This window comes from Lynx canadensis, chromosome A3 (genome assembly GCF_007474595.2).
Source record: "Lynx canadensis isolate LIC74 chromosome A3, mLynCan4.pri.v2, whole genome shotgun sequence".
Taxonomy (NCBI): Eukaryota; Metazoa; Chordata; class Mammalia; order Carnivora; family Felidae; genus Lynx; species Lynx canadensis.
In genome coordinates, this window is record NC_044305.1 from 60315597 (window position 1) to 60336327 (window position 20731).

At 35.6% G+C, this 20731-nt stretch overlaps 1 protein-coding gene across 6 annotated transcripts in view; it reads left to right on the forward strand.

Annotated features, from left to right (window-relative positions):
• TSGA10 (testis specific 10) overlaps positions 1-20731 on the forward strand; it is a 179079-nt gene that overhangs the window by 55354 nt on the left and 102994 nt on the right. For all 6 annotated transcript variants that reach the window (XM_032592623.1, XM_030310430.2, XM_032592624.1 and 3 more), the window contains exons 10-15: positions 836-951; positions 4006-4160; positions 8178-8233; positions 9797-9965; positions 12303-12413; positions 18489-18674. In XM_032592623.1, the coding sequence (XP_032448514.1) occupies positions 836-951; positions 4006-4160; positions 8178-8233; positions 9797-9965; positions 12303-12413; positions 18489-18674 (793 nt within the window). The remainder of the gene's footprint in view (positions 1-835; positions 952-4005; positions 4161-8177; positions 8234-9796; positions 9966-12302; positions 12414-18488; positions 18675-20731) is intronic.

Sequence of the window (20731 nt, forward strand, 5' to 3'; positions counted from 1 at the left end):
GTACCCCAATGTTTATAGCAGCACTTTCAACAATAGCCAAATTATGGAAAGAGCCTCAATGTCGATCAACTGATGAATGGATAAAGAAGATGTGGTTTATATATACAACAGAGTATTACTTGGCAATGAGAAAGAATGAAATCATGCCATTTGCAACAACATGGATGGAACTGGAAGCTATTATGCTAAGTGAAATAAGTCAGACAGAGAAAGGCAGATACCATATATTTTCACTCATGTGGATCCTGAGACACTTAACAGAAGACAAAGGGGGAGTAGAAGGGGGGAGAAAAAAAAAGTTACAGAGAGGGAGGGAGGCAAACCATAAGGGACTTAAAAACTGAGAATAAACTGAGGGTTTATGGAGGTGTGGGAGAAAGGGGAAAGTGGGTGATGGGCATTGAGGAGGGCACCTGTTGGGATGAGCACTGGGTGTTGTATGGAAAGCAATTTGAGAATAAATTATATTTAATATAAAAAATAAAAGAAAAAGGTGATTTGGAAGGCTGTGTTATAGGACTGAAAAATATTAAAGACTAAGTGTAAGTGAAAAAACTCAGGATTTAATTTTGAATTTATAGTATGGTAACTTTAAATATACACTGTAAAAAATACTGAAAAGTGAACACCAAAATGCTAATAGTAGCTTTCTATGGAGTGGTGGATTTGAGGGTCTCTTTTTCTCCAAACTTCCTACAATGTAGTATTATAAAGAAAATGCTAAAAAGAAAAAAATGTGTATTATTGTGCTTACCAGTTTTTAGATTTAAATACACTAAAAAGTTGATAAAGCATAAAAATTTCAGAATTAGTTTTATTATTAAAACGTTTACAGACTTTTATATGAAAACACAGAAAAAGATCTTTCTGATACTCAGCGACATCTTGCTAAGAAAAAATATGAACTACAGCTTACTCAGGAGAAAATTATGTGCTTGGATGAAAAAATTGGTGAGTTTTTTCCCTAATATATATATATATATATATATTTTTTTTTTTTAAAGTCTGATAGAAAATATGTTTTCTTCTTTTCAGTTATAACATAGAGAAACTTGGAAATAGGTCCATAAATTAAAAGTTTATGAATCAAAAATAGTGAAAAATGTGGGGGTTTTTTTGATAGTAAAAATTTTTCCTTGTATTTAGGACCACAAATACTTAGACAGGGCATCATATTTTTGAGTGAAGGAATAGCTAAACAAAGCAGTGACACTTTGTAAATTTATGATGAACGCTTATAAATTTACAACTCGTACCATTGTGGCTTGTCCATAGCTATTATAATGAAACATGGTACCTATCTGTGTATTACTTTTGGTGGAAAGCATACATATGTTTATTTGGCTATATCTGTTTTATCACTTGGGTTCAGAGAAAATTGCTTTTATAAAGTGACCTATTTATGTTTCTTACCAGGATCTCTATGTCATAACTTAATCTACTTATAACTGTAAAGTAAAATTTTTGTTAAGACTATAAAAAAGCCCATTTAAAAACAGGGAATATATTGTTTTTTGAGAGAGAGAGAGATAGAAGAGAGAGCACACCAGTGGAGAAGAGGGGGAGAGGGAGAGAGAATCTTAAGCAGGCTCCACACCCAGCATGGAGCCCTATGTGGGGCTTGATCCCATGACCTGAGCCAAAATCAAGAGTCAGATGCTTAATCAACTTAGCCACCCAGGCACCCCAAAATGGGCAATGTATTTAAAATTTTTTTTTAATGTTTATTATTTATTTTTGAGAGACAGAGTGCAAGCAGGGGAGGGGCAGAGAGAGAGGGAGACACAGGATCCGAAGCAGGCACTAGGCTCTGAGCTATCAGCACAGAGTCCAACATGGGATTCGAACTCACAGACTGTGAGATCATGAACTGAGCCAAAGTTGGATGCTTAACCGATTGAGCCACCCAGGTGCCCAGGTGCCCCGTAAATGGGCAATATTTTTAAGTTGCTATTTTGTAGTTCAAAAATGCCTGGCATAAACCATTAGATTAGTGGAGGTGCTTTTTATTGAGATAGGAAATATTACAACAGAACTATAAAAAAGAAATACTAAAGAACTCATTTTTGGATATTTTAAGTCTAAGTAAGAACGTAAGGTAAGCAGTTAAATAGATAAGTTTTTATCTCAGAAGATAAATCTAAATTAAAGATATACATTTGGGGCACATCAGTATATAAATGATATTTTAAAACCATGAAATTGCCTAGGGAAGATATAGAGAATGAGGAGAAGAGGATCCAGGACTGAGTAAGAAGAAGCCAAAGAAGTAGGAAGAAAACCCAGAAGTGAGTGTTATTTTGGGAGGCAAGAGAGCAAAATATTTTTACAAGGAGAGTAAGATCAATTGTCAGATAATTTTGAGAAGCAAAATAAGATGAAGATGAAAAATTATTGATTGGATTTGGCACATTGCAGGGTTTTGTCACATTGACAAAAAAGTGTGAATGGACTATTGGATGGGGAAGATGGAGTAGGTTGAGGAATAATTGGGAAATGAAGAAGTAGGGACAGGAGAGAATAGAAGTCTTTTAAAGCTTACCTATTAACAGAAGCAGAAAAATGGCGTGGTAGCTTGAGCAGGATGTGAAATTGAGATTTTTTTATAAAGCTAGGAGATACTAGAGCTATTTTAGAGTTTTTAAATTTATTTATTTAATGCCAGTGGGAATGGACTCAAATATCTGAACACCCAAAACATGCATTTTGCCTTAATGACAGTGCTCTCTGGAAAAGGGACATGATGTATTCTCAAGTACTATATAGATCATCCTCTTAGTATATGGTGCTACCTCTCCTAGCACTGCACTGGACGTCTGTTGGAAGGATTTACATAGAGGTCTAGCAGAACTTCCCTTGTAGAGCTCTCGACAGTGGTTTTCAAACTTGGTGTGTGTTAGAATCACCTGGAGTGCTAATAAACATCACTGGAGCTAGGCTCTTTGAAGCAAGATATGGCCAAGGCTTTTGTATCTTAACTAATTTCCTCAAGTGCTTCTCAAACTTTGTTAGGCATTAAAGTCATTTGGGAGGGGTACTTGTTAAAACATAAATTGCTCTGCCCACTCAGAATTTCTGATTCAGTGGGTCTGGTGTGGGACCCAAGAATTTATATTTCTGACAAGTTCCCAGATGATGCCAATGGTGCTGGATGAGAACCCACAACTTGAAAACCATTATTTCATACCATTCAGTCAGGTCTTCAACATTGACATTGGTTTGCTGGTGTTATCACAAATCGAATCAGACTTCCTGTGATGTTTTTTTCCCTAGGAATTTTTATAATCCTGCTTTAGAAAAATCAGAATATCAGGAGACATTTGATTCTGAAAATGACCTAATTAATTATTTATTAAGATCTTGTAGTTACCAACTTACATGCAACAGTGATTCTAGGCTAGAGGGAGGGGAAATTAGAGGGAGAAAAGTCACTGTTTTAATATTCCACTCATTTTGTCCATTCACCCTCTCCTCCCCTACCACACATGTAAATCTACTTTGAGAACTTGTGATATAGAGCTTTCCATTGCTGTTCTTTTTTTTTTTTTAATTTTTTTTCAACGTTTATTTATTTTTGGGACAGAGAGAGACAGAGCATGAACGGGGGAGGGGCAGAGAGAGAGGGAGACACAGAATCGGAAACAGGCTCCAGGCTCCGAGCCATCAGCCCAGAGCCCGACGCGGGGCTCGAACTCACGTACCGCGAGATGGTGACCTGGCTGAAGTCGGACGCTTAACCGACTGCGCCACCCAGGCGCCCCTCCTTTGCTGTTCTAATTTAAATGTGTTAATTGTGCTTTTACATTTATGTGTCGTTTGGAATTTCATGATTCATCTTAGTTTTTAATCACTAACAACAAAAGCCATTTTTTATTTGGGATACAGTACTTATTTGCAGTCATTGAACATAGTACAGGAGAACTTACTTTGAAAAGTATTTCAATTTGCTTGAGTTGGAAAAAAATTATCTTGATTAAAACAATGCCTTTATGATTACATATTTAGATAATTTTACCAGGCAAAGTATTGCCCAGAGAGAAGAAATCAGCATTCTTGGTGCAACCCTCAACGATCTGGCTAAAGAAAAGGAATGCCTACAAGCATGTTTGGATAAAAAATCTGAGAACATTGCATCCCTTGGAGAGAGTTTGGCAATGAAAGTATGTTCTGAGAACTGTGGTTTAAAAGAAATGTTTGGACTTGAGTCTGAATAAAATAATAGGATTTTCTCAAATTTTTTCCTAGAGAGCTGAAACTATAAAATCTGATTTTGAAATTTTTCCAGATACTCTTAGGAACTTTGTGTTCAAATCCACTAACTAATATTTTTAAATTGATTTTCTCTCATTAATTGTGATTAACACTCACTACAACAACTATTTCAAGTATCAAAATGTGAAGCATGGTAATAAAGCAGTAAAACTGATTTCTTTGTAAAAGAACACCAGAACTTATATTTTCAGGTAGCCATCTTAGGAAGCAGTAAACATTAAGAACATTAAAACCGCCTTTGTAATTGTGCTCAAAACTAGGAGCACATTTTTACATCATCCTCAGCCTTTGAGAATAGATTATATGTAGCTGGTGAATAAAACTGGATGATAATCTCCATCCCACATTTTTTGTTGTTTAAACAATAATAGCAAAAGTGTTGCCAAAACGGCAGGGAAATATTAATACCCTTTTCTATTTCATAAACCAGTTCTGAAGGTAATTCCTAAACTGTTTTCCACAGATGGTTTAAGCAAAGGCAGCATGATTGGAATAAGGTCTTTTCCCTCTCTAAGGGATCGAATTCATTCATTTATCCATCCATCCTTCCATCCATCCATCCATCCATCCATCCATCCAACAAACACTTATTGACATGTTCCAGGTATAATGTTAGAAACTGAGGGTGAGTGGTCATGACTTCCAAAAGCCTATAATATGATTGGGAGAAAGATAAATTAAGATGTTATCATGATGGAGTGCGCTAAGTGCCATAGTGATGTGTGTACAATGTGCCATTAGAGTTAGGCATAAACACACCTAATTCACCCTGGGGATTGGATTTGGGAGAAGGAAGATCTCTAGAGAGCCTTACAGGAAGTGAGGGGGCCTGGACTGCCCTGTGATGACTAGGAATAGCCAGGACAAGACTTAGAGAAAGGGAACAATGAGAAAAAGGATGATTCAGACAGACAAAGCAGCTTCAATGAAAGCCCAGTGGCTTTCATAAGAGAATTTAGGAAAGGTCAGTATGGGAGCAGGGCTGGGGGGTAAAAGTTGAGATGGGACAGATAAGCAACAAATCATAGAAATATGTATAATATTGAGTTTAGACTCTATCATCATGGATGTAGAGGATTATTGAAATAATGTAAATGAAATGTCACAATTAGATCCTTATTTTGAAACAAATATTCTGTTACTTGTTAGTCCATGTAAAGGATGGATTTATAGGGAAATGAGAATAATGACAAGGACAGTAGCTACAAGTAAAATAAGAATTGTATTAGGATAGTAGTAGTATCCATGAGAGAAATAGAGTTTTAAGGAAGATTGATGAGATGTGCTTTCTGACTTGGGGACCACATGGATAGTTCCTGTGCATGAAGCAGGAAACAGAAATATAACAGGCTTACAGAGGAAGATTATTGACATGTCTTTGGGACGTAGTTGAAATATTCATAGGCTCTTGGATTTTTAAGTTTGGAGAGTAAGTTGAAGTGAAGTTAATAGATTTGGGAATCATGAGCACAACTGAAATCTTGCTATCCATGGGATAGTAAATTTAATTTGTTGAAAACACTGACTTATTATTTTATAGTTATGCCTTAATAATTTAAAATTTTTTAAATGTTTATTTATTTTTGAGAGAGAGACAGAGTGTGAGCAGGGGAGGGGCAGAAAGAGAGGGAGACACAGAATCTGAAGTAGGCTCCAGGCCCTGGGCTGTCAGCACAGAGCCTGACATGGGGCTCAAACCCACGACTGTGAGATCATGACCTGAGCTGAAGTCGGATGCTTAACTGACTGAGCCACCTATGCGCCCCTTAATAATTTTTTTAATTTAATTTTATGGGGTTTTGGGTGGGTGGAGTTTCTTATTGTATTCAGACCAGTTTTTTTAATAGTCAACATGATTTTCTTTAAAAACAATTAGAAACAAATTATTTAGAAATTTTTGAATCATTTACCTCTGTTATATCTAATATTTCATATTTCTTCAATTTTGCTAACATGTACAGACATTAATTTTTTCTTCACAAAGAATATTGAGTTGCAAGTCTATTTTCAATATCAAGAACTTCATATAAGATCATGAATATAAACACATCCATCCTCTGAAGGGAAAATAACTTTTAAAACAGTGTTAGACATTCAAAAGAGGAAATGTTCTCTACAGTGATATCTCAGAGCTGAATTTACAAATACCCTTAAGTGAAAAGCAGTAATGTTACAGTCTAATCTGGAGATTACAGAAATAAATTGCTGCGGAGAAAGTCTACATTATAATGAATAAGGGGAAATTTTTTTCTGGTAATCATAGTTTTAAAAGATGTTCTACTACTTGCTACCAATTAAAGTTAGAAAACTCAACAACAAGTTCACATATTTTTGAATAATAAAAGAAGAACTACTTGTGTAACATTTTAGTTTGTTTCTTTTACCATCCTGTTCAGATTGAATTTTTAATAATTAACTTGAGTCTTTATCTCTGGATAAGCATATTGAGGTTGTACGAGGAATATTAAATTGATAATGATGGGTTAGATTTCAGCAATTTGAGAAATGATGGTATTAGGGTCATAGTAAGAGAAAAATAGGCTAATAGGATATATTACTAGATTCTACCCAGTAATTTTGTTGTCCTGGATGCTTTACAATGTTCTCAGAGCATCTTACTTTCAATATGAATTTCTACTGATAAAGAGAAGTCCTATATAGACTTATAAACCATATTTAAAGCTTAACCAAGTAATTGCTTTTAGAAACACTAGACGTTCAATTAGTTTTTCAGAGTTTATTTAGAAATGTATTGTTGTATTTTAAACCTTGTGTAAATATTCCATTTTAAGCAGAATTTCTCTTTTTTTGGCCTGTGCTTTTTAAAGCAGTTTAACTGCTTTACTAATAGCCATTTTAACCATACCCTGATACCCATTACTGCCCATTGTGGACTCTGCACCATTCTACCAGAAAGCAGAATGGGAAAATGGAGCTAAAAATAACCTGGAGAGGAGCACATGAATAAAGGAAGATAACACACACACACACACACACACACACACACACACACACGACTAACTGTCTCTAAACAGAAACAAGACTTGTTGGGAAATCTAGGTTTAGTTTATCTTGCTACTTGGTTACTAAGGATTTGAAAATTCAAAGGGCAAAATGAAATATAGTTATTTAGTGAAAGAATAACTTCATACTTTTTTTAGATCTAACGTTAGCCCTAAGTATCTGTGTATAGTTACCTATAACTAGTTCAGGATCAATGAGAGTTTTAAAAGGAGGAGGTGTAGGAGTGGTATTAATGACATTAAGACCATTTCAGCCTTAACTGACTCCATTAATTCTACTCTCACACATCCTTGAAAAAGGAGAATGTCAGTAGTTTATTTTTTTATACCTTTTCTCTAGGCTTAAGGTTTATCTCTTTATTAGCTCACATCTAAAATTAATAGTACACTTTTATAAGTAATTCAATTGGAACAGCTTTTTGAAGATATTGTCAATGACTAATATAAATAATTTACTTGATCAAAGTTATTATTCCTAAGAACTAAAATTAGTTTTATGTGATCCACATTCCTGGGTTTTATATTCCCAGTATACAACACTCCAATGCCAAACCACTGGTTTGCCAACAAAAACAGGGTGCTTATGGGATCCTTGTGTAGTTGCATGACAACACAAAACATTTTAACAAAGTATTTGATATACTGATCCCATATTAGTGCACATAAGTGTAGTCTTTAGTCAACATAATCTTGTTTTTATCCAGTACAAATACTCAGACTGATGTATTAGGCTTTAGTTTTAAAGTATAGAAAAGAAGAATAGAACATAAAAGTTTAAAACCAAATGGAAATCAAAAAGGGAGGAGAAATTTTTTTGTTCATTCAGTTTTAAGAGAAATAGTTTAAAATATTTTTTATTTAATACTTATATTACTTTTCAAGGAAAAGACCATTTCAGGCATGAAGAATATCATTGCTGAGATGGAACAGGCATCAAGGTAAATCATTCAACAAGAATTTGAGATTTATTGGGGACAAAATACTATGTTAGGTACAAAGATAGTAGGAGACAAGGGGGTTAGTGTTATGTATAAGGTGATAACTTTTTTTTTTTAAGTTTATTTATTTATCTTGAGAGAGAGAGAGAGAGAGAGAGAGAGCGAGCATGCAAGCAAGGGAGGGACAGAGAGAAAATCCCAAGCAGGCTCTGCATAGACAATGTGTAACCTGATGCAGGGCTCGAACTCATGAACCGTGAGGTCATATAACCTGAGCCAAGAATAAGAGGCAGATGCTTAACCGACTGAGCCACCCAGGCACCTCAGGTGATAACTTTCTAATGTTTGAAAGGAGGCACAAGTCTGTGTACGGAAGTAAAAGAAAATATGGTGTTAGCCAAGTAAAGGAATGGGAAGGGCATGCAAGGTAAAGAGAATAGCAAAGAACCCCAGATCATGTTCAAGAGCCTCTTGAATGACAAGTAGTTGAGTGTGCTGGAACCCAAAGGGTAAGAGAAGTGATGGAAGGAAAGGCTAAATAGGCAGAGGCTTGTGGTATAGACAAATGAGTCTTAATGTTATCTTTTGGACAATAAGAAATCATTAAAGGAAATTAAGGAGATTTTTGTGCTAGATTACTGAGCCAAAGAGATGATGATAGATAGGATGGAGGGATTGGGAGACAGGAGTGATGGGCTTCTTGTGAGGAGGAGAATCTAGGAGAATGCCAGGTTTCTGGCTGGGGATGAATATTCAACATTATGAAAGTATGTGGAAACACACAATTTCCTCTGGATTTGAAGAGCCTTTGAGGCTTTCTTATAGATGTGTTTAGTAAGCAGTTAAATATGAGTTTGGAGTGTTAAGGAAGAGGAAGAGGCTGGAAATAAGATTTCAGAATCATCTGAAGATGGGGCTAGGAGCCATGGCTATGAACAGGATTTTCTTTTTTTTTTTTTTTAATATGTATTTTTTAATGTTTACTTCTTTTTGAGAGAGGGAGAGCTAGAGTGCAAGCAGAAGAGGGGCAGGGAGAGAGGGAGACAGAGGATCCAAAGAAGGCTCTGTGCTGACAACAGAGAACCCATTGCAGGGTGTGAACTCATGAACCTTGAGATCACAACCTGAGTCAAGTTGGACATTCAACCGATCGAACCACCCAGGTGCCCCTCAATAGGATTTTCTGAGATAAGGATGAGAAGAATCAGGAGGCTAAGGGTTCAGCCCTGAGAACCATTAATTTTTAGGATGGCAGAGGACTGGGAACCTGCAAAGGAGACAAAGCTATAGCAGCCAGAGGTAGAATGAAGGCTTTCTTATACTGGAGTATTAGAAGTTTTGAAATACTTAGCAAATCATTGACTATTATGTATATTCAGCATCCTTTTTTAGAGTGAAATATGGGAAACATTGAGAAACTCCAATGGACTGTATTTAAAATTTAAATGTATTTAAAACATCAAACGTTTTCATGCTAACTGTCCAACTTCTGTCTTATGAGAGTTTGTTATTCTGTTTTTGATAAAATGTCTCTTTTTATGTACTATCTGATTTGTGGAATAGACAGTCTACTGAAGCCCTAATTATGTGTGAACAAGACATTTCCAGAATGCGTCGGCAATTGGATGAAACAAATGATGAGCTGGCTCAGATTGCTAGGGAAAGAGATATCTTGGCTCATGAGAATGATACTGTCCAAGAACAATTTTCTAAAGCCAAACAAGAAAACCAGGTATACTTGTTCCTAGAATCTTTCTTCTCCAAGAAAAATTTTTGTTTTATTCTGATTCTCAGTCCTCATTTTATTTTGTAGAAGACCTCAGGCTTTGGAATCAGCCATTTTTTTTTTTGCCTTTACTCTGCAGATTATGCCTCATATTTTATAAATGAAATTCTCAAACATGAAGTATTAAAGGAGAGAGTGGTGATATAATAGATTTGTATTAAATCTTAGGAAGTACTTCCTTACTGAAGGATAAATATTTGAACAAATCAACAAAGGAAGAGAAAAACCTTCAGAAACTTTTAAGAAAGGGGTAGATTTATTTGGTGGACTATTATTCTCTTTAAGGATGAATATATGTATGGACTATGCCACATATTTTGGTCCTCCTTAGCACTGTGATTCTACTTGGGAAATTTTCTTTTATAATTATTCTGTTTCTAAGACAATATATTTCAGTTTATCCACTCTTTTCATTTCTAATATCAGTATTTTAATTTGAACATTAAAAAACTCTATTTGGAAGCTTTTTTCCCCTCTTAAAATGATTCAGTCTAAATGACTCCCCCACTTGCTGTCACTCTCAGTGTGTTTAGTCTGCATCATAGAAGTCTGTATTTTTAATTGTTAAATATTTTTAATTTACATAATGAACTTTTTAATGTAAGTGGGATAAAACCACACACCACTTTATATCATGGTTTTTCCTACGTGATAAGGCCTGGAGTATTTAAGACTCATGAATTTGAATACCCTGCTTGGCTGTGTGATCATACCATTAAACTTTCCTGAGTCTCAGTTTATATATGTAAAAATGGAGAGGAAATGAGAACATGCCTAGAAAGTACTCATCGGAGTGTCTAGCACAATCACTGGACAAATATCTTGTTGCTGTTACTTGCTTACTGTGACATCATAAGCACTCCCTTGCTTTGTTAAAACTTCATAAACATTTTTTATAATCAGAATAAATTGGTGTTATAACAATTGACATTTGTTCAAGAGTAGTTTTTTCCTTTGTTTGGGTTATAGGCCCAAGGGTAGAAGTTGGATCCCTTTGTGGACCACGAGTTAAAACCCAGATCACAGCAAATTTGGAAAACAGAAACCTTTAAAAAAAATCTCATCCTCAATACCACAATTTCTAACAAATTGGTATGAAGTATTTTTAGTGTTTTATCCTGACTTTTTCACTAAATATAGATGGATATTTTCCTCTGTTATTAAAAATTATTCTAAACAATTTCTCATAGGCAGATACATAATGTATGTGGTTATGCCACTGTGTAGAGACTGTAGATACTGTTATTTACTGCCTTCATTTACTTAACGTACATAGATATTGTCATCATAACAAATAATGCCTTAGTGAACATTCTTTTCATTATTTCATTCACTAGATTTAGTTTTAAATTAAATCAAAGCTTATGAGGCGTCTTTTTTAAATTAAAAAAAAAAAGCCTTTCTAAGTGGACATTTTCAAATGTAGTGAATACTCATGAATCTATCTGCCACCTTCAACAAAAAGCAACATACTTGTCATTCCTGCTCTTATGAGCATTTAAAAATGTCTCCTGATGTAGATTGTAGATAGCAGATAACAGATTTGCTTTTGCAAATTTTGTTTATTTCAAGATACATGGAAATGCTCATTCCTGGGTTTAACAGAATAACTTTAATTGTTTGCTAATTTGATAGACAAAATAGCATTTCATTTTTAAAAAATTATTTAAAATTAGTAAAATTTTAAAAGTTTAGAAAATTAAAATGTTTTTTTATTACTTATAAATTTTAACTTTTTTCAAGTACTATGCCCTTGGGCTTCCTTTTTGTGAATTGTCTGTTGGGTTCTTTGCTCATTTACTATTTGGATTCATGTGTTTTCTGTTTTGTTTTATTTTTTTGCTAGTGGGGTGATGGGCCACATGTCTCCCATTATCTCACAGCCTTGCCCAGACTTATTCACATGGTGACTGTTGCAGTATTTCCAAGAGCAACAAGCAGGAAGTCCCAATAAATAAACAATTTTCAAGCACAGATTTTCAATTTGTGTCCTGTTGTTTATTGTCCAATTAGCCAAAAAAAAAAAAATTGTGAAGGCAAGATTAGATAGAAATGTGGTTAAATAGACTTCAACTCACTGGAAGGAGTTATGGCAAAGAATGTGATATTAGAAAGCATGAAGAGCTGAGGTGTTTTTGGTTTTTATGAGCTTTATATATTAGGTATACTAAATTTTATTTATCACATTTACTATAAATATTTAAAATTAATAGTGGTTTTGACACAGAGAAAGTTTCTATTTTTATTTTTTGTTGTCAAGTCTAGCTATATTTTTCTTTATAGGCCCTGTCTAAAAAATTGAATGATACACATAATGAACTTAACGACATAAAACAGAAGGTCCAAGATACTAATTTGGAGGTTAACAAGCTGAAGAGTATATTAAAGTCTGAAGTATGTATACATTTTTTTTCTGTTTGCTCATGATACTGATGAAATTTTGCTAGTTATTTCTCATAGGGACAGCTGAATCAAGACTTTTTAAAATACATAGCATATTTTAGTGTTGACAATGATGGATTAATTGTATATTCAGCCATCCTAGATAAGTAGAATCCTCCTAATTGGCTGAAGGACAAGAGATCAGAATCAATTTCAGCTCACTTATATTTGAAAATGGTAATTTTCAGTTGTAAACCTTTGACAAAAGAGGCTCTGCCTGATTGTGTAGAAGATCAGAATTGATCACCCTGTTGTGGGGCCTTTCTTTCTTTCTTTCTTTCTTTCTTTCTTTCTTTCTTTCTTTCTTTCTTTCTTTCCATATATATATATATGTATATACACACACACACACATATATATATTTTAATATGAAATTTACTGTCATATTGGTTTCCATACAACACCCAGTGCTCATCCCAACAGGTGCCCTCCTCAATGCCCATCACCCACTTTCCCCTACCTCCCACCGCCCCATCAACTCTCAGTTTGTTCTCAGTTTTTAAGAGTCTTTTATGTTTTGGCTCTCTCCCTCTCTAAATTTTTTTTCCCTTCCTCTCCCCCATAGTCTTCTGTTAAGTTTCTCAGGATCCACATGTGAGTGAAAACATATGGTACCTGTCTTTCTCTGTATGACTTATTTCACTTAGCATAACACTCTCCAGTTCCATCCATGTTGCTACAAAAGGCCAGATTTCATTCTTTTTCATTGCCAAGTAGTATTCCATTATATATATAAACCACATCTTCTTTATTCATTCATCAGTTAATGGACATTTAGGCTCTTTCCATAATTTGGCTATTGTTGAAAGAATTTACCCAAGGGATACAGGGGTGCTGATGCATAGGGGCACTTGTACCCCAATGTTTATAGGGATCATCTATTTCTTAGGACCAGAGTAGATGGCTCTGATCTGTACTTCTGTGTTAGTGACCAAATAAATCTAGAGTATGTGTGGTCCCCCTGGAATAAACAGACAGCTTGACCAAGGATGTTAGGTATGCCCATTGGTAAAATATTATCTAAAATAATATAGTTGCCTTAATTAATATAGTAGGTATAGTGTTTCCTACCTACCACTCAAACCATTAATAGGAACTTTCCACCCCCAAACTGTTTTCCTTGTTTTATTTAACATCTCATTTAAAATCAGTCTGTAAACATTTCTTGAGCATTCATTTTTAGTGTGCATAAGACTGTTTAAGACTTTGAGAGAGTTCCCGTTTCTCCACATCCTCTCCAGCATCTATAGTCTCCTGATTTGTTCATTTTGGCCACTCTGACTGGCGTGAGGTGATACCTGAGTGTGGTTTTGATTTGTATTTCCCTGATAAGGAGCAACGGATGGAACTGGAGAGTGTGATGCTAAGTGAAATAAGCCATACAGAGAAAGACAGATACCATATGGTTTCACTCTTATGTGGATCCTGAGAAACTTAACAGGAACCCATGGGGGAGGGGAAGGAAAAAAAAAAAAAAAAAGGACGTTAGAGTGGGAGAGAGCCAAAGCATAAGAGACTGTTAAAAACTGAGAACAAACTGAGGGTTGATGGGGGGTGGGAGGGAGGGGCGGGTGGGTGATGGGTATTGAGGAGGGCACCTTTTGGGATGAGCACTGGGTGTTGTATGGAAACCAATTTGTCAATAAACTTCATATAAAAAAAAAAATAAAATAAAATAATAATAATAACAAAAAAAAAAAAAAAAAAAAAAAGACTTTGAGAGAGAAGAGATTCTGAGGATTTCTAAATTGCAGGTAAGGCAGTAAGTCGGCAGCCTTACATTGGAAAAGCAGGTCGTTTCTTACATGTCTTGATTTTAAGGTGCCAGCAATGTAATACTATAATTGAATGGAAGCTTCAAAGTCAGATAGGTCTGACCCCCCTTCTCACTCATAACATGAACTTATGTAGGCTATTCAATCTGAGTCTCAGCATCCCATCTGTAATTGGAAAGAAAGCCCAAGTAAGTAAGATAGACCTAGCACAGTGAACCATTTAAGTATATTCTGGAACAGAACAGAATATAAATAAATGAATATCTAAGCATTTAATGTAGTAAGATTTCAGTCAGTGTTAGACACTTCCCTTTTTCTCCCTAGCTTGTCACATTATCTGAAATTCCACCATTAGGGATCGGGGCTTTTAGAGTGTGGAATGGTATTTTCAGACATCACACATCAGGCTTCTCTCAGCTGTTGGTGTCCTTCTGTGAGTTCTTTTATTTTGTTTCACAACAAAACTGGGTGGATCCTGGCAGTCCCCTGAGAGAATAAACCACAGGTCCATTAAGAATTGTTGAGCACTTGATTCATTCACTCATTCAGCATGTAGTATGGTAGGTGCTGAGGTGCCAGAGATGAAAAGTAGGAAACAGAATGGCACCCCGGGCAGTGAGGACAATCTGAACAAAGGTGTAAGGGGGGAAAAAAGTAGGTTCTGTAGCTAGAGGGGAGGGTATAGGTAGTGATAATACAGAGGTAGAAGGACTTGTTTGAACTCTGTTTTCAGGAAGCTTTTGTTACAACATGAGCCCAGAAGTTATTTGAAGAATTGCCTTTTAGAAAGATCATTCTGGTGATTTGGGGAGGAATAAATCAGAAGGGTAACAAAATCAGAAAGAGGGAGATCAATTAGGGGAGGCTGTATCCTTAATTCAGTCAAGTAGCACAAAGGATTACAGCTGAGGCAGCCAGTTTTGCTGTGGGGAAGTATAGTATTGAGCCCAATAATGGACCAGAGGTGGATGGTACTGAGGTGGGGACAGCACCAGAAAGAGGTAAACAGATGCTGAAAGGGAATTGGAAAATACCAAAGAATAGTTTCACTTTTTTAAAAAATTCAAATTCGAATTAGGTAACATACAGTGTAGTCTTGGCTTCAGGTGTAGAACCCGGTGATTGCTCTTTTATATATGACACCCAGTGCTCATCCCCAAAAATGCCCTCCTTAAAGCCCATCACTCATTTAACCCATCCCCCCACCAACCTCCCCTCCAGCAACCCTCAGCTTGTTCTTTGTCTTTAAGAGTCTCTTATGGTTTGCCTCCCTCTGTTTTTACCTTATTTTTCCTTCCCTTCCCCTATGCTCATCTGTTGTTTTTCTCAGATTCCACATATAAGTGAAGTCATATATCTGCCTTTCTCTTATTTTGCTTAGCATAATAGACTCTAGTTCCATCCGCATTGTTGCAAATGGCAAGCAAGATTTCATTCTTTTTTAAAAAGTTTTTGACATTTATTTTTGAGAGACAGAGCATGAACAGGGGAGGGGGAGAGAGAGAGGGAGATACAGAATCCGAAGCAGGCTCCAGCCTCTGAGCTGTCAGCACAGACCCCAATATGGGTCTCGAACCCACAAACCATGAGATCATGACCTGAGCCAAAGTCTGATGCTTAACCGACTGAGCCACCCAAGTGTCCCAAGATTTCATTCTTTTTCATCGCTGAGTAGTATTCCATTGTGTGTGTGTGTGTGTGTGTGTGTGTGTGTGTGTGTGTGTACCACATCTTTTTTATCCATTCATCAGTTGATGGACATTTGGGCTCGTTCCATAATTTGGCTGTTGTTGATAGTGCTGCTATAAACATTGGGGTGCATGTGCCCCTTCGAATTCAGCATTTTTATATCCTCTGGATAAATACCTAATAGTACAATTGCTGGGTTGTTGCTGGGTTGTACAGTAGTTCTATTTTTAATTTTTTTTAAATTTTTTCAACTTTTTTTATTTATTTTTGGGACAGAGAGAGACAGAGCATGGAGACAGAGCATGGAGACAGAGCATGAACGGGGGAGGGGCAGAGAGAGAGGGAGACACAGAATCGGAAACAGGCTCCAGGCTCCGAGCCATCAGCCCAGAGCGCGACGCGGGGCTTGAACTCGCGGACCGCGAGATCGTGACCTGGCTGAAGTCGGACGCTTAACCGACTGCGCCACCCAGGCGCCCCTAATTTTTTGAGGAACCTCCATACTCTTTTCCACTGTGGCTATACCAGTTTGCATTCCCACCAGCAGTGCAAAAGAGAGCCTCTTTCTCTGCATCCTCATTAGCATCTGTTGTTTCCTAAGTTGTTAATTTTAGCCATTCTGAAAGGTATGAGGTGGTATCTCATTGTGGTTTTGATTTCTGTTGCCTATCTTGGGCTCCACACTGCTCTGGTTGCTTTGAGTAGATACAAAAAAAGGGAAAATATGGTTTCTGGTTGACCAGAGGGAGGTGCACCAGGTATTTGGTGACCAGGAGTGACACATTCATGCCAGTCCCTTTTTACTGCTTGAACCTTGAACCATGTGTTACCTGGGAGTCACAAAACTACATTTAATATAAGAAATGGTTCGTATTTTAGAAAACTTAATATAGTATAAAAAAATGGTTTCTATCTTCGAGGAACTCAGAGTGTTACTGGGGAGACTGGACATCCACACCTAACAACATAAAACTCTCAGGCAGTGTTAAGAGAATGGCATAGACAGTGAGTGCCAAAGAAAGTTAAAGAGGGTGAAGAGTGATGGGGGTAGAATTCAGTTTATAAATACTGTACCGTGTGTTTCCCAGGTACATACTAAGTGCATAGCTGTTGTTTTTAGTACAATAATGGAAAAACACATCCTACAGGCACATTGAGAATATCCAAATCTTGAAAGTCAGTGCAGTAGTTGAGCATGTTAACAAACTTGACAAGATTCTATATTAGTCATAGGTAACCAAACCACAAGGTGGCGATATTAACTGAATTTTAACCAGTCTCATGGTTAATCATATTTGTGAAAACTTAAATCTGATTTGAAAGCTTTCTTAGGGTGAGATATCATTTATTGCAATGTGATCATTTTATGGTTCTGATAGAAATTCACTGGTTATTAACAGGTATTAATGACAGAGAGGTCTGGTACCTTTTTAATAATAACCAAAATTATAAATGACTTTGTAAGAATGAGTTAGCCAAACCATATTACTAAAACATGTTTTTAAAAATAGCCTCATAATGATTACTCAATATAGTATACTATTTGTGTATTTGTGGAGTTATTATATTCCTTTAGAAATAAGATCCCACTTTTTAGTCAGTCTCTCATGATAGAACTTTTAAGGTTTTAAACATATGGTTTGGGGCACCTGTATGGCTCAGTCAATTGAGCGTCCAACTCTTGATATCAGCTGGGGTTGTGATATAGCAGTTTATGGGTTCAGGCCCTGCATTGGACTCCACACTTATAATGCAGAGCCTGCTTGGGATTCTCTGTCTCTCCCTCTCTTTCTTCCTCTCACTTGTGTGTGTGTGTACTCTCTGTCTCTCTCAAAATAAATAAACCTACAAAAATTAAAAAGTTTTAAAAATGTGGTTCTATATAATATGCCCAATATGACTGTATAGTTATGAGTAGTGTTTGTTGGCATAGGTTTGTTGTTTTATTTCTTAGAAATTTTAGGTAAGTTACTAGAACAGTAAGCAAAAGTAAATCATAAATCATAGAACAGTCCATGATAGAGAAAATTAAGACTGAGGTTATGAATGAAAGGCAGGAACTAGACAGGTGATGTGTCTAGTTCAACAGACACAAATCAACAGAATTATCAGAGATTTATGCTTGAAATTTGTAATTAGTCAGAAGTTCTGTAGCCAGTACAATCTAGAAAAGCAGTCAGGAACAAAGGAATGCACAGGTATAGAAGGTTGGCCAAGGCAGAGACTCAAAAACCAGAGTAGCAAATAGTCACTAAACGGATATATAGGGAGAGGAGGCAATGAAGGATTTTGTTTGAACAAAAGCAAATATAGGAACCAACTTGACTTTACTAGATGGGTGAGTGTGACTCAGGAGGCAGGGCAGATCCTGGTCCCACTCCCTTTTGTTGATTACAGGATGACCAATTTTCTAAATGGAGAATATAGATACGATTTCTTGAGATTATGTTATAAATGGTTCTGTAGCAAATAAATTTCCCGTGACCTGGCAAATAATGTTTACTTTATATTGTATGTTGACCATTTTACATCTTTTAAAGTAAGTCCTAAAATTGCTTTTTAGGAATCTGAGAACCGGCAAATTATGGACCAACTCCGAAAAGCCAATGAAGATGCTGAAAACTGGGAAAATAAGGCCCGTCAAGCAGAGGCAGATAACAATACCCTCAAATTAGAACTTATTACTGCTGAGGCAGAAGGTAACAGATTAAAAGAAAAAGTAGATTCTCTCAACAGAGAGGTCGAGCAGGTAAGTTTGGGAAAATGTATTTGTGGGACATTCTACATCATTTTGAAAGAGTTTTGTTTGGCATTCCATAAATTAAATATATAAACAAACACTTAAATTATTTAAATATACTATGAATTGTAGCCTAATTGTTCTCCAATACCCACTCTGGTTTTGCTCTAATCTATTATCTACCCTACAACTAGAATAATCTTTAGCATTTTTAAAAGTTAGGAACTATTTCAAACATACCAAAAAAGTGCAAAAAAAAGTAAATAAAACACATACACACATCTCACCGGTTGAAGGATGCTAATATTTTCCACTGTTGCTTCAAGTTTCTCTTTATGTAAAGAAACAAAATATTACAGATAGAACTCATCCTTTTCCCTCTTGCCTCCCTCACGACTGGTGTGAATAACTTTCATGCCAGTTGTATAACTCTTTTGCATATGTTTATGCTTCTTCTACATATCTATCACCCACAAATGATATATACCGTTGTTTTGTGTGCTTTAGGTTTTTAAGTGATACTCTAGATATCCATTTGTAATTTACCTTTTTTGCTCAATATTATAATTTTGAAATTTATCTATGTGATACACAAAGTATAGATCTAAACAGTTGCATCTTATAGTCATTGTGTAAATATTAAAATTCATTCCCATATTAAAGGAAATTTAATTGTCTTCACTTTTTCTTTAATAAAATGCTGCAACAAACATTCTTTTATGTTTCTCCTCGGGTATATATTTCTCTGGGTTTATGACTAGAAGTGGAATAACAGGGCAGGTTTAACTCTTCGAAGTATTGTATTGCTCTCTAAAATTTTACCATTTCATCAGAAATCATGGAGTTGGTATTTTCTCAAGTACTAAGCAATACTTGATATTATCAAACTTTAAAATGTTTTCTATACTTTTTGTTTTCTGTTTCCTTGATTACAAGTGAAATTGAGAATTTTTTCTTATTTCTTGGCCATTCAGAATTCCTCCTCTATAAATTTTCTCTTGAATGAATTTTTGTAAACTTTGTTCATTTTTCTATTGGGTTATTTATCTTTTTCATATTGACTTATCAGGATTATCTATATACTCTTGGTAATAATCCTTTGAAAGATATTATAGCTGGGATGCCTGGGTGGCTCAGTTAAGCGTCTGACTCTTGATTTCGGCTCAGGTCATGATCTCATGGTTTGAGTTCAAGCCCCAAATAGGGTTCTGTGCTGACATTGTGGAGCCTGCTTGGGATTCTCTCTCTCTGTCTCTCTCTCTCTCTCTCTCTCTCTCTCTGCCCCTCCCCTGCTTGTGCACACACACACATACTCTCTCTTTCTCACTCTCAAAAATAAATAAATAAACTTAAAAAAATTTAAAGGTATTATAGTTATCCTCTTTTGCTGTTACTTGTCTTTTCATTGTGCTTGGAATATAAACAGAAGTTTTAAATTCTGATGCTGTCAGAATTATTGTCAATCTCTCCCAAATATGGTTTATGTTTATATGTCTTCTTTAAGAAATCCTTTGCTATTCCAAGAATAGAAAGATATTTTCTTATATTTTATTTTAAGGGTTCTTCTAAAATTCTAAAAGTATGTGGAATTTTGCCCTTTACATTTAGATATTTAATCCACTTGAGGTTGAATTGTGTGTGGTTTGACATAGAGATGTAATTTTTTATTTTTGTAGATGGATATCCCCATTCTTTATTCACTGAATTATAAGTCTACTTTGTCATAAAAATAAATTTCCATTTGTTCTGTTCCATTCATAACTTTATCTGTTTGCCAACAATAAACTCTTGAAACTTCTATAGTTTTATGTTAAGTCTTGATATCTGGGATTAATGTTCCCCCAAATTATTTTGGCTATCCTTTGTCCTTATTAAACTCTTTCAAATACATTATAAAATAAATATATCAAATTCCATAATTTAACATCTTTCTTCTTTTGTATGAATTTCTTTGGCTGCATCCTACAAGTTTTGAGGTAATGCTTTTATTGCCATTCATTTAAAAGTATCACCTAGTTCAATAATGATTTATTTTAATAATGATTTATTTTTGATCACTGAAGTTA